The 14,960-nt window shown below is 35.3% G+C and overlaps 1 protein-coding gene across 1 annotated transcript in view; it reads left to right on the top strand.

Annotated features, from left to right (window-relative positions):
* HELZ (helicase with zinc finger) overlaps positions 1–14,960 on the top strand; it is a 73,277-nt gene that overhangs the window by 28,871 nt on the left and 29,446 nt on the right. Inside the window, exons 13-17 of the mRNA XM_009323671.1 lie at positions 2,403–2,582; positions 3,119–3,220; positions 9,921–10,099; positions 11,689–11,807; positions 13,604–13,749. Of these exons, the coding sequence (XP_009321946.1) occupies positions 2,403–2,582; positions 3,119–3,220; positions 9,921–10,099; positions 11,689–11,807; positions 13,604–13,749 (726 nt within the window). The remainder of the gene's footprint in view (positions 1–2,402; positions 2,583–3,118; positions 3,221–9,920; positions 10,100–11,688; positions 11,808–13,603; positions 13,750–14,960) is intronic.

The following is a 14,960-nucleotide window of genomic DNA, read 5'->3' as shown; positions in this document are numbered from 1 at the left end:
GAAATCTGCCCTAGAACAAGAAACATGCCTTGCTCCTTATTAATGGTGAGGATGGTTCAGGGAAGGGAGTGAAACTGTTCTAAATAAAACAAGAAAAGTGATCCTCTAAGGACTAGAATCTGTTGATTGGTTTTCCCTGCGGTTGAGCTGGGAAATAGGCATTGCAGTTGTATTGTAGTTGTAGAAAACAAATCTGCTATTGTTATTTACTGTTCTGCTGTTCTTCGCTGAAAATATGCATGATACTTTATAGGAATGTAAATACCAGTTACAAGGAGTTTGCTGTGCAGGATCTCAGGATGCAGATTTCTATTTGCAAGGAGCGATCCATTAGTACTTTCAAAGTTTGATGCAATGAGCCCAAATTTGGACATATCACTGAGGGGGGTGACTAGGAAAAGTGTGGGAATGAGTCTTGGAAGGACCAGTGTTGCACTTGCAAGCGGTCCTCAGATTCTTTGTATACATGTCTTACAGTTCCCTTTATGAAATGTAAACCCCAATGTTATATAAATACTTTTAAGGAACCTTAAGGCTGATGCAGTGATGCAGTGAAAATAGTTTGTCTTGAAGAGGAAACTTAGGGAAGAGAAATGTCAGGCTGAGTTGCTCAGGGAATATGGTCAGTATTCTTGCTGCATAGGGAAGGATAAAAGAGGCATGAGGTTTCTGTACTTAGAAACCAGGGAAATGAGAGGTATGTGGAACTGATAGCCCGTACAGCATGCGAGGAGTCATGTGTGTCTTGAAGGTGAGAATTAAGACTGTGATTGTGATGTAGTACAAATCAGAAGATAGCTCAAGGATTAAAAGGAAAGTGATCTGGCCAGAAACCTGAGACAGCGAGATAATGTAAGACAAAAATTACTGGAAAAATTTTAGTTTATCTTTGGAAGTGTAGGAAGAACAGAGATGATAAAAGGGTGGGAGCAGTGTTCTGGGTGAGGATGCTGCATTCGGCAAAGCTTTGACAGTAAAGGCAGAAAGAAGGGAATGGGTTTTGCATAGAGTTATACTACAAAGCTAACGGAGGTCAATGACAATCTTTTCACTGACTTAGTTAAGTTTTGAGTGAATCTTACAAGGAAATAGTGTTTAGGAATAGTTTGGAAGTAAGCAGTGATTTCAATAAGAAGGTAAGTCAAGTAAGTTAGAACTTTGTCTTCTCTGTTTTGTGTCGGGAAATTTATGTTTACAGAAATTTACATATCGGTTGTAGTTGATATAATTTATTTGTATAATGGTTTTATATTTTTTTTATACACATAAAGGATATATATAATGGTTGTAATTGAGTTTAAGTCAGTGTAATGAACATGTTTTTTTCCATCTGGTGGCTTGGTTTGCCCTACCTTGAGATTCAGTACTTCTGACTGACTCAGAACTGTCTGTCCCTCTGTTTTTCTTCTATTTTTGTTTTACATCCTTATTAATTTCCAGTATTTCCTAGAGTCTCCTGCCAGCTTGTTGTTCATAGCTGTCTTAAAAGTTAGGAATTCAGTCAATTCCCTCTTGATTTTACTCCCTGCTGCTAACTAGTACTGAATAGAAACTTTCCCAGTCTGTAAGAAGCATAGTGCTTGTACCAAAGCAGATCACATTACTAAAGTATGGCCATATGTGCAGCAGTGACAGGTGTTTTTTACTATGCATGTCTACTTTTGAATCTGTCAGTGGGAATATTAAAAACTGTGTCTACAAATCTTTAACCTCTTATGCTCATTGGAATTTTCTGAAAACATCTTCCTCTTAATGCTGGTATCACTAGCTGGTTACAGCAAAAATCCTTTTTTTTCAGACTGCTTTCCCGTTAGAGGTATGTGCCTTAATGATCTCAAAAAATGTAAAGAGAAGTTTGTAGTTAACTGGTAGCCATTAGTTTTTTATTTAGTATTGAATTTCATCGTAGATAATTTTTACCAAGCCCTGAGGTTGTATAACTGTTGACTTTTAAAGTTGACAATGTAAATACTGCAGGGAAGAAACATAACTAATGTTACATTTTGCATAGTAATAGTAGAAGATCATTGTATGTCTACTTGCTTTTGTTATCAGGTGATGGTGCAGCATATACTTTTTCTAAAATGTGTACTATGCAGGTTAATTATTGTTAGGTGAGACAATGTAAATTGAGAAGTAGTTAGATTCCTTTTGGGAAAAAAAAACCCAAACCCCAACTGATTTATTGCAAATATTATAAAAGTTTTGTGATTAAAGCATGTGATTGTTTGGCTAGATCTGTTGATTTGTTTCAGTGTGCCTCAGAATGACACAATCAATACAGCAGCATATAGACTCTTTAATTTCTTTAAAGCTTTTGAAATCTTACCTCGTTTCATTTCAGACTGACAGCAGATTGTCATAGCTTCTGTTTTTAAACTCTGTTGCCTCCTTTTGTACAGACAATGGGATGAGCAGTTGGACCCTCGACTAAATGCTAAGCAGAAAGAGGCTGTTCTGGCTATCACTACTCCACTTTCAATACAACTGCCTCCTGTTCTTATCATCGGTCCCTATGGGACGGGAAAAACGTTCACTCTGGCTCAGGCAGTCAAGCACATACTCCAACAACAGGATACTAGGTGAGATGGGGCACTAAATATAGAGCGATACTTGATTAGCAGAGATGATGTACTTTTTTTACTTAAATTCAAGTGAAAGGTAGAAATATAGTAATTTCCATCCAGCTTAAAAACAAACAAAACCCAAGTCATCCGTCATTGTTTTGAATGATAAAGTAATTTTATAGTCTTAGCCTGTATTTTCCATTTAGAACAAAACTAATGAAAACTGACAATATGTAGAATGACTGTGATTTGCTCGACATGGAAAGTTTTGCAGTATGCTAGATAATAAAAGCTGTTCCTTACTTAAAATCAAGTCTAGATTAATAATCACAAAATAATTATTGAAAAACTGTTTGAACTTTAAATCTTTTCATAACTGAAGGATTTGAGTTAAGGGGCTGAATCATGCAAACTACAGTAGGCTAGTGACTAGTTTCATTAAGACAGATGTGCAGGAAGATGGCCACTGTTTCCTTTTTTTTGTATTCTACTGCTTTGAATTGTTTTCTGTTTCTTCATTGCTTTTTTATTTGCACCATTTATTCCAGCAGGATTCTCATTTGCACCCATTCTAATAGTGCTGCTGATCTCTACATAAAGGATTATTTACATCCATATGTAGAAGCAGGCAATCCCCAGGCAAGACCTCTCAGGTATTTTTTTAAGGCTTATTATGTATCTATAAAATACTATTCTTAAGAAAAGGTGTCTATAAAAAAGGTTAAAGAACTTTTAAAACATAAAAGCATATTGGCATTACCAGCAGTGCTTTTACAAACATAGACTAAAAGGAACGTGAAACATTGTCAACATAATTTTGGGTCATTTGTTAAATAAAAATAAAGACATCCTTTTTTAAGCTTTTATTATTCTATTGATAAATGTGTCTTTCCTAATGAGCAAACTTTTGATATGCTCCTCTAAAAGCTACTATGATAAAATAAAATGAACTTGAATTGTATTTTAGTTCCAGAAAATTTTGACTCACACTTACAATGATAATTTGGAAACTGGGGCTACTCACCTGGCTTTTTGAAGAAAAATTTTGATGTCATAGGAGCTACATATTTAGAGAATCATGTGAAAGTAGTTTGGCCTCTTCTGATAAGTCAGTTTGAAGTCATTGTGTATGTGATTAAATGTACTTACCATGGGTATTTTGCGGAAATCAGTTAAGGAAACAAATGAAGAAGAGGTGGAAACTTTAAGAGCAAGGAGGGTAAGCTTGCATAGAAATAGTTAAGGAGGATTTATTTATGGGCAGAAACCCGCTCCTGGGAATATTTTGCGCAGTAATCACAATATATGATGTATACTGCTAGCTTGGTATATATTTTTTTAAATTATGGGCATCATTCTCTGAATGCCAGTGTGTGAGTTTATTATATTACCAAGAAAATGACTCTGTGTGTTTACTTACTAGCTATTAAAAGCCGTCTTGGACTTATATTTTATGCAATGTCAGTAAAGCCAATGAAGTTATGTGGAAGGGCTAGATTTACAACAGGTGTAAATTCTCTTAGGTTTGCTGGCTTTAGCTGCCATGTGACATTTTACAGACACTGAGGGTCTGGCCAAGGAAGAGGCAGCAGCTTATTTTTGAAGTTACCTTTGATCCGGTTGTATTTTAACACAGATTGTCTTAAGGTGATTTGTAAAGCACTTTGTGATGAAAAGCATTATGGTGTCTTAATTTTGTGGTGGGGAAAAAAAAAAAAGTGTCTAATTGACACTTTTGGGAATACTGAAGCGTGATTTAACAGAGCAAGGAGTTAAAGTTAAATGCAGTTTTATTGTGGTTTCCAGGCTTTTGCTACCTTCTTTTATGTGCTGTATTCAACTGTATAGTCCAGTCTCAGAAATACTTATGAAAAACATACATAAACAAAAGTGATATTTTTCTTATGGTTAAAATATATATACATATTTGCCAAGAAAATTACAGCACACAACTCAAAAGTCACTGAATGTTTGAATTTAAGTATAATTGTCATAGTATTTGTTATGAATCCTTCAGAAGGTGCTGCTGTGGATTGTATGATGTTCAAATAGTCATGATACCTCTATGAAAAGTTAGTTTTAGAAAATGGAGGCACCTCTGGAATTGTGTATATATATTTATGGATCCACAAGTATGTAGGTTTTCAAATAAAAAATATTACATATAATTGAGAAGCATATGTTTGAAAGCTAACTGCATGTCGACCTGGTCTGGCAGGAGTTAAAGGTCAATTTATCTGAATTGAAAGCTAGAGCTATGTGAGACTCCTAGCATAAAATCAGTTATGGATCTCTTACCTTTCTTACTGACTGTTGTCAACATATATTTTCAAATTAAAATCATTACTATTAGTTTAAACAGGGTGCTCTGAGCCTCTTGCAGTATTTTAAAGGAAACATCAAGTGGAGTAGAAGCAGTTAATTATCAAAGCTGGATGTGCTACTTGCAGAGTTTGATGTGTTTCGAAATGGCTGAACAGTTTGCTGTAGATTTTTTTTTTCCTTATTTACTCTGCAAGTGATGAGTTGGCTGAATAGTATCCTTGCTAAAAATGTTTCCATAGCTTAGTGGGGAGCACCGTAATATTTATGTTGTTTTTAAAGAAGGGAAGCTTAATTATTTAACATTGAGTACTGAGAACTATGTAAGTATTTCTGTAAATTTCTGTGGCTGAGATATGCACTAAATAAATTATCCTGTCAATGTTGCGACATAAAAGTTTGAAGCCTAGAGTTTGGGTTTTTTTTGTTTAAATATCATGTTATAAATTCATACTTTTTCTTAACAAAATAACTTTCTATGCCCTTTGGAAAATGCAGTCAGAATGAACGCTGAGAATTTATGTTGAGTCTAAGTTCTGCACCTAAATAAAATACCAGTGAAGCCTGAAGGCCAAATTCTCGTAGTCCTGATGCCCATAAGCAAATCTGTACCCAGAAAAAAAAAAAAATGCCTCTGGGTTTGATTAGATGATTCAACTGTATTAGGGGCACGCTCCAAAACCTGACTCTTACTGAAGAAACTTGGCATTGAAACATTTTTGTTATACTTATACAAATTAATGCAGAAGTGTTTCTGAAAGAAAAAAACCCAGCCCTAACCTACAGTTAGGAGGAAAGAGCCTTCGATTAAGTGCTTCTGTTAGGTGCTAAGACACTTGATTTTAAGTGTGGAGAAGCAGGCACCTTTAGAGGGTGAGTCAGAGCAGTAAGAGGTAGTAATTGGCTCCTAATTTGTATACCCTTTTACTCTGTGGAATTGCTTGTCTCTCTCCATCAACTGCTAGAGTCTTCAGGAGGTAGGCTGCTGAGGTAGGCACTGTAGCTAGATACTTCAGATTATCACCATCTCCTAAAAACTCCAGTCAAGACCTAGGAAGCAGATAGCAGCGGTTTCTCTGTATGTTTCTGGGCATACAGTGATTGAGGTATCTACTGTTTATTACTATTATTTTACTTGTGTATTTCAAATTTAGTTGTATCCATACGCTGGTTTTGTATGTAATACTAGGGGAAAATGAAAGAGGTTGATACTGCTTTTATCTGTATCTTTAATATTTTTATTTATTCCTAAACATGTTATTGCTCACTATCAGTTCAGCAACGTCAGAAAATAAGTTGATCCTGTTTAAAATATCTCAGCTGAAACCTCTCCAGTTCATCTTTAAAATATTTTGATTATAACATACATATGTAAGTACTGCATGTGGCCTGAAACCAGATAGCTTTAGTATGTGGCTACTAGCTTTAGGAGATACCCAGGCTATAAAAATTAATCAATTGGAGCAAACCAGAGTTTGAATTAAAAAAAAAAAAAACAACCCCAAACCCAAAACAAAAACCCAACAGTTTTTAAAGGACTGTTGCCGTTTTTTCCAAATCGCCTGGAGTAAAATTCTCATACTGAAAATGGTATTAATTTATCTTATCAAATGTTAGTTTGTAAAATAAATGCCTCTTTAGCCAATTACCTTTTTGTTGAAACTCTAGCTTCTATCTTATGCCATACTCAAAGGAAGATTGATTAAGAAAGTTAACTTTCAGGTTGTAAGACAGGTTCTTCACATGTTTTCTGCATCCCGAGGAACATACTTGTTCGTGAGAATGAGCCTCTCTTTGGAGGTGGATCAAAAGAAATGGAAGAGGGAAATCAGGTGCTTTTAAAGTTCTCTTTAGGCTTCTTGGGACTACTTAGAAATTTTTTTTTTTTAATGGTCTTTTAACAGAGGCATGAAATGAGACTGCTAGATTCTTTTTCCTCTAAGCTTCTTTGTTCTTTTGCTTGAGGGATTTCAGGTGAGAAATAACTGCACAAAATCTGAGGAGCTGGGATTGGAGTTTATCCAAGAAGAGTTCTTTGGAGCACAGCCTGAAGGGAGAATCCTGGCTTCTTTATCAAGAAGTGGGAGGAGTTGGTGTTTTCCAGTTCAGAACAGGGAAAAGAAGTTTTGAAGAACTTAAATTTAGTCCCCATTCACTCTGTTGTAAGGAGTCATGAGAAGTAGAAGTTGCTTTTGTAGGACAGGAATGCAAATGAAACTCTGTTTAGTCTCCCTCAGAGGTTCTGCCTCTAGACTCACCCTTTATTAACTTTTAGAAGTGTATTTTAAGTGACTTAGGTGCAATCCCAGCCTGAAACATGAACAAGGAAATGATTGTGAATCTTAATTACTGATATAAATTCACTACTTTTGCAAATAGTCTATTGTACAAATTGATACTTTGATGGAAATTTATCAATGGAAACAAAACATGAAAGATTAGGAAATACTCAATTTGACTAACATTTAATAGAAATATTTGGGCAAAATTCCAGCATTATGTCAAAAAAGAAAGCTGATAGGTTAGCTGACAGTTTGTTCCATTCTTTGGCTCATTGGCTAGAGGTCCACAGAAATGAAGGCTGCTGTTGTAGATATCCACATGCCACATTTAGAAATAAAAGTGGTATGAATTTCCATGTGAAATGCAGATTCTGTGCCTGTTAACCCAGCATTAGTAAGTACAGTGGATATATTCAGTGCTTTTGTTTGTGGAAGATTGAGTCCCTAATCTATAATCTTCAGGGATTTCCATTTCAGTGGGGTTCTCTATGTATTTGCTAGTAATTTCACTGCCAGTGAAACTTCTTTAATCAGAAGTTAAGGGTATGTTGCAGGGTGAAACGTTATGATTTGTGTTAAGCTGTTTAAAATGTTAACCCATTTTTGTAATGGGTTCCTCTAACTTTAAGAAAAAAAAACTAATAATGAAATTACAGGAGATTTTATTAGCCCAAATTGCACCTGAGAAAGAAATCCCTTGTTCTGTGTGGCTTACTTATATCATGACATTTTTGAAGTAGTCGCATCTGTCAGGTGTTTTTATGCCAGTGGTGAATAATAGCTCTGGGATACCTTTTTGATCTCACATCAAAATAAAAGAAATTAATGGGTAAGCAGCAATGCAGTTTGAAATGCTGTCAGCCAATCTGTGAGTCACACATAGTTGAATTTTTGTAATAAAAGACAGTGCATGGTATAATAATGTCTAATAACCATAATATTTTGCATTTCAATAGCACCTTTCATCCAAGAATCTCAAAGTGCTTTACAAACATAAACTCACAATAAACTCACTAATCCTCACAGTACTCCTGTGAGATGGTAGGTAAGTATTACCCTCAGTTAAGATTGAGAAGCTGAATCATACAAAAGCTGACTGAAATGGCTGGGATAAATAGAGCAGGGATTATCTTGCTCCTACTACCTTGTTCTAGCTATTAGGCTGTGACTTTGTGTTGTTACATTGGTATAATAACAGTTTATCAAATAAAGCTTATCAGTTTGATGCCTGATAAGAAATAAATATATTGGGGTGACATTAGAAGGTTCTTGTTCCAAGAACAGGAGTGTTTTGTTTGCTCCTGCACTGAACCCAGTCTTAACTGGAGTTTCCTTTGGTCACGAAGTGTCAATTTGGGTTGGTTGTGTTGTCAAATTAAAAAGCCATTCAGAATACTGCAGTGCGTTTGCACCTCTTTGCATTTCATTTTGTGCTTATTGTCCAAAATGGACGTTGTATTTTCACAAACCAAATTTATTATAATCCTAATTGTTTCTCTCACGTTATATGGAACTGAGCTGTAATTTTCAAACGTGGGTGGACACGTGATATCCAAAGTCCAGCCAGTGCAATCATGTTTTGCACTTGGGTGCATAATTACACTTTTCCAAATATTTGATTAATGATTTGGCATTTGTAATATGGGCACAGGAGAAATTAATCAGAAGACAATAAATAATGAATAGATAAACCAAACAGCATTAAATCCCCTATTTAGAACTGAAATTAGTTTAAATCATTTCATCTTAATTTGCTTTGGAAATAAATTAAAATAACTTTAATTCTAAATAGTAATATCTGTACAATAGTTTCCTGTAGTTTTAAGGTTCCACCTTAGATTCACAGTTCTTACTTAATACAGACACATTTTTGAGGAACACTCCATAGAGAAGCCCTTTGACGTCATTATCCAGATCCTCAGCTAGTGTGGTTTGGTATATTTCTATATATCTCTCTGGAGTTGTTTGTTTTCTGGGGCATACTCTTTGTGTCTTCCTTGTTCCTCTTCCATTTAGCTAGACTGGCCGTAACATTTCATCACTTCTTAAGACAAATTCATCATTGATCTCATGATATGGTGATTAAAGTTGTCTTGTGTCATGGAAAGATATTTGAAGTCCAGTGCTTTGCTGACAACGTCCTGATATTTTAGACTCTAGCCATCCTTTTTGGCACTATTTTATCATTCTTTTATACAGCGTATCATAATTACAGCCCTGCATGATAAAAAGATGAATATACTTCCTGTTTGGTTCTTAGAACTCAGAAGACAGATAGTATGTGTAAAACGAAGTACAGGATTTTATTAATGTCCTTTGAAAATTTTTTTTTAAAGATTCTATGGCTGCAGTTGATGAAATGTGCAGACCACTGCAACTCTGTCAGTTCCGAGACTATGGGCTATATTTATATTTCAGCTCAGGAAATATTTCTTTAAAATTAGTTTACTGAGAGTTTAAAATGAAATAGACATTGATGTGAGGGTGACAGGACTTAAATGTACGAAGAATTAACAGATTTTCTTATGTGAATTAATCCTTGGTAACTGTTCATGTATGTAGTATTGCACTGCAGCAAATAATGGAAGGTAAATCCAAGACATTTTAGCGTGTAATTCTGCACAGTTGTGATGTTTTGCTTCCTGAAGATCGCTTTTATTTATCAGAAAACAGAATACTAGCATTTGAAATATTAGGCTGTCACTGTGTTCAAAGAGTATAGAAAATAAGCCCCCTTTTTCTTTTCTAGGGTATATTTCAGAAATCGCTGGGTAAAGACTGTCCACCCAGTTGTGCATCAGTACTGTTTGATTTCAAGCACACATTCCACCTTTCAGATGCCACAGAAAGAAGACATTCTTAAGCAACGAGTAGTAGTTGTTACTTTAAATACATCACAGTATCTATGTCAACTGGATCTAGAACCAGGTAAGATAATTTCTAAACAAGAAGTGTCCATGCTTTGAGAATTATCTTCCTCTTACTAGTCTCAGTTCCTTACCCAATCCTTTGAACTGTTAAAAAATAAAGTAAGCAATGATAATCTTAAAATGGTCTCTTTTTTTAGGAATAAATGTTTATTACAAAGCTATAAATTGCTGGCATTCAAATTAACCTTTTGCTTATTCTATTTTTTCCTTATTTAAAAAAAAATAAATAAGCAGTACTATCTATGATCTGGTGTTTCTGAGATCCAGGAGGGAAAATTCTGTTTGAGATTCTGACTTTGAATATTATGCTCATTAAGGTCATTACTCAGTGGAGCATGTAAGCATAAATACACACAGAGAGCTTTTTTCTTGTTTTGTGAATTGTTTAGCTTTGCAAACAACTCCCACACATACAAACCCATGCTATGTTAAGGTGATAATTCTAGGGTTGTTTTTGAAACTGAAATGTATTAGACTGATTTTGGGGGGGGGGGCAGAGGTTGCTTAGGGTTTATTGTTTGCTTGATCTCCAAATGAAATCCATCTGCTTTTTGGAGAATGTGGAATTTCTTTACAGAAGTTGTTACGGTTAATTTTTTATGGCTACATTTAGGCATTTGTTGCAATAGAGAAAACTAACATGGAATTTATGGTAAATGTTTTCAGGTCTTTAGATGGAAGTAATGGCTTTGTTTGGCAATCAGCTGTGTACAGTCATGCCATAGTAATGTGTGTGCAGCTGTATGAAATTGATGTTTTCCAAAGAAAATTGCTGCATTTTTATGTATGTAATCTTAATTGGATGGTATACTAAGTCCTCTAATACTTTGTTTTAAACCTTAATATATATCTATATATATATATATATACCTTTTATATATCAATATATAAAACCACTTCTCTTCTATACCTATCCTGAATTTACATTTCATAAAATATGTCTACTGTGGCCCAGTTTTTTTTCAAGTGCATGTTATCCAGTGCATAGATTTTTCCCCCCCTCAAGAAACCTTTTGGTCCAATATTATCGTAAGATTGAATTTAAATTTTCCTTCAACTTCTGTTCCTTTTTTCCCCCCTACATTCCTTAAAGCCCATAACCAGCAAAGTGCTCAGGTATGTGTGCAATTTTAATGGGAAATTTAGTAATAAAATAGTTAATAGGACTCAAGTACATGAGGAGGTCCTTTTCATTGTCATTATCCAAAGCTCTTCAAGCCTCATGGTGATGGAAAGATTTTCAGATTTGAGAAACCTACTGAGGGAGGTCTGCCAAAAGACGTTTGCTCTTGGTATAAGGACAGCTCAGGTAAAACACTTGTTTACCTTCACGTGTATCAGAAGGAGGAGGCAGATCTGTGGGCTGCTGCTAACGTCACTGTCAATCAGTTGGCCATTTGATGGGTTTGAAAATTGTTTGTGTGGTTTCTAGTAGTTACTAGAAATTAATTTGTATAAGCCATACTGAATTTTTTCTAGTTTTGGTTACTATCAGAATACAGAACTTTCAGTACAATTTCTTGTATTGTTATCACTGTTTATCATATTTCCAGTTTCATTTATTTGCTGATATCTCTTGTTTTACAGGTTTTTTTACACACATTCTGTTAGATGAAGCTGCGCAAGCTATGGAGTGCGAAACTATTATGCCCCTAGCATTAGCTAATAAAAACACAAGAGTTGTCTTGGCTGGAGACCATATGCAGGTAAGAGCTATAGAATTTTTGAATGTAAACTGCGTCTATATAATATTTGTATTTATCTGCTCCAAATCCCCAAATTCTGTGGTATGTGAATGCCTCAATCTCTAACGTAGACTCACAGTATTTCTGCTAAGCGAGAATATGCTGTTGTCTCTATTTTACAGTAAGGGAATTGAAGCACAAAGTGTGTGAGTTGTCCGAGGTTACATAGGAAATCTGTGATAGAACAGATTTGGGCCCACTCAACCACTGAACTTTACGCAAGTAAAATTCCATTTTGAAGAAGGAGACGCATAAATTTTACCAGCCATATAATAGATGGGGAAGCCAAGGAAAATTCAAGGGATGTTATTTGCATAAGATACAGGGATAGTTGTTATTACAGTCAGGGTAGGAGTTTCTCCTACTTTTTATGACTGGTATTCCCTATTGATTTCTAAAAGAATTTAAGAATACGGAGCATGTGTATTATGATTTAGACAATTCTTTTTTTTTTTATTAGAAGCATCATAATCTGGTAAAGATTTGAACAAGTAAGAAATAGGAAATGGACACTAACCAGTGCCTTGATGTTACTGTGATGTGCCTAGGAATTGCTTCGTTTAAAGAGTTTAGAATAGTTTAAAATGCTGATTATGCATGTCATTTTGCAGCCTGTAGGCATGAGAAAGCATGCTTGGAAAAGTCAATCTTACTTGCTTTGTTGATTTAGGCCAGATTTATTTGTTTTTATAGATTCGCCTTTAATTCTCTTGACATTTCACAATAGCAATAGAGTGGATGTTTGCGTTTGGTATAGTAATAAACTTAGAGCAGTGTTGCCACCAGTGATTTAATACTACTAGATCATATCAAGTCATGATCATAGTAATCCCAAGGTCTGGCATAGAGCTTTCTAAATACAGATCTCAAAAGTGCTTTTTAAGAGATTGGAATTCTTACCACTTCAGGCTAGATCGCATCAGCCCAGCTGGATGGCTAGAGTCTTGACTTGGCCTGTGTGTCTCAGGCTACGTGCGTAAAGAGCTGTTCTGTAGCTCAGGTTCTTACGGAAGCTACTCTATGAGGTATCCAGTATTTAAATTTGTAAAACTAATATTTATCTGAAGTGAAACTCAAACTCAGAATCTGAATCATACGTATTCAGAATGACAAAATAGATTGGCTTAATTTCTACATTTTAAAATTTAATTTTAAAAATCTTTTTTCATCATCTTTCGTTCTATTTTTCCTGCTGTAATAGATGATGTTTTTATTGTTAAACAAGCCCAGTAGTAGTTTAGTGTAATAGTAACTAGGCCGCTTGGGTTTTAGTTTTTCCAACGACTTTCTATTTAACTTTTTAAAATTGTGTTACAAATTTCTATATTTTCTGATCTGTACTATTTGTGGTAGTAACTTAACTGTAAAGTGCTTGTCAGATTAATTGTATAATGTTATTCAAAACATAGTTTTGGTTTTGTTGTTGGTTTTTTTTTTTTTCTTTTTGTCAAACAGCTCTCTGCTTTGAGTTTTTCATCTGTGCAAGAAAAAACTTAGATATAAGGGGTTTTTCTCTCCTCTTTACATAGTTGCTGAATGTTCTATTGTTCCTTTAAGAGCATGCTGGTCTTTTGTCAGTTTTACAGTAGGAATGGGCATTTCTATGGAATAGCCATGGCATATGTCTTCCAACTATGAATGTACAGTAAAAGTAAGGTTTCATTTTTGTTTTGATGCAAAATACATAAGTTGGGAGCATGAAATTCCAAGTCCACATGTTTAGTTACATTTTCTTTGTATGTGTGTGTCTATTACAGCTCAGTCCTTTTGTCTACAGTGAATTTGCCAGGGAAAGAAACCTTCATGTTTCATTGCTTGATCGGCTCTATGAGCACTACCCTGCAGAATTTCCATGCAGGATCTTGCTGTGTGAGAACTATCGCTCCCATGAAGCTATCATCAAGTAGGTGTGAACTTTTTCACTGTATCATGCTTTTCTTTGACTGGTGTGAGTGAACAAAACAACTCTGAGCCAAGCACAACTGAATGAAGAGAGAAGCATTACGTGTTTCTGTAACGAAAGCTTAGTTGTTTCAAAGTTAATTAGTAGAGTAAGTCTTCGTTACTAGGTTGAAATTCAGTCTCCTAGAACACATGCCAGGGCTTCAGTTAGGCAGTTGCATTACAGACCCCTCATTCAGGTGGGGATGCTTTGGCTGCAAGACTTGCACACTAAGCGAAAGAAGAGCTAACTTTCCCTTTTTAACTGTTGTGCAGTATATTATATAGGGTCTGTGTTTCTTTGAACTGCTTCAGAGTTTTAGAATTACTGGGGTGGATTATCTTGGAATGGTAAGCTATGTGCAATGTAAGGAATGTACGGATATACAACTATGAACAGAAAGAAAAAAAGGTCAAATTTTGGGCATGTTTCTTTCCTGTTGTCATCTTTTGTTACTTATTTCAAGACACATTAATCAGTGAGTTTGCATTTTTATGCTATGATAAACTAATGGCTGCTAGTATAATGAGCTCATCCATGAGCTGTGCTAGAAAGAATAAGTGCAATCATGGGGAAAAATGCTAAAGTTTAAATCCTGGCTCAAATACGTACTGAGGAATATTATGTTGGTATCCAGTCATACTAATTAGGTTATCACTGTGTTCAAAGCAAAAGCAGAAATAGTTAAGTGCTCTGGGGAATCAAAAGTGAGAATGTAGCATTGTGTTACACAGCTTGATCTGTCTTCATTTTATGGACTTGGTAGTTATAGACTGAGTGATGCTAAATTTCTCACACATTTCTTGAAATTGTAATTTCAAAATGAGAGAGAATCTGAAAAGGAAGGGATCGTTTCAGCTTTTGGTTAGAGATCACTTCCATGAAATTTGCCTCAGAAAGATCATGAAAATGCACTTCAGCAATTGGAGTTCAGACAGCAAGTTCCTAGAAAGATCCACTGTGTTGAACGCCGAGGTAAGGACTGCAGAAATACCACTGCGGCTAGTCGGCTGCCTAGTGAAAGTCCAGTGTGCCTAATTCCACTAGAAGGTATTGCTGTGTGAAGTGAAACCTGCTAAATACTCTGACGGTGGTCCATTTAGGAGATTGTCTCAAGTCTACTTTTTTTTAATAATGTGGAATTTCCCCTGACAAATGGGACCATGGCACTG

The sequence above is a fragment of the Pygoscelis adeliae genome, unplaced genomic scaffold (assembly GCF_000699105.1).
Source record: "Pygoscelis adeliae isolate BGI_AS28 unplaced genomic scaffold, ASM69910v1 Scaffold75, whole genome shotgun sequence".
Classification (NCBI taxonomy): domain Eukaryota; kingdom Metazoa; phylum Chordata; class Aves; order Sphenisciformes; family Spheniscidae; genus Pygoscelis; species Pygoscelis adeliae.
This window is presented reverse-complemented; position numbering and strand designations above follow the sequence as displayed.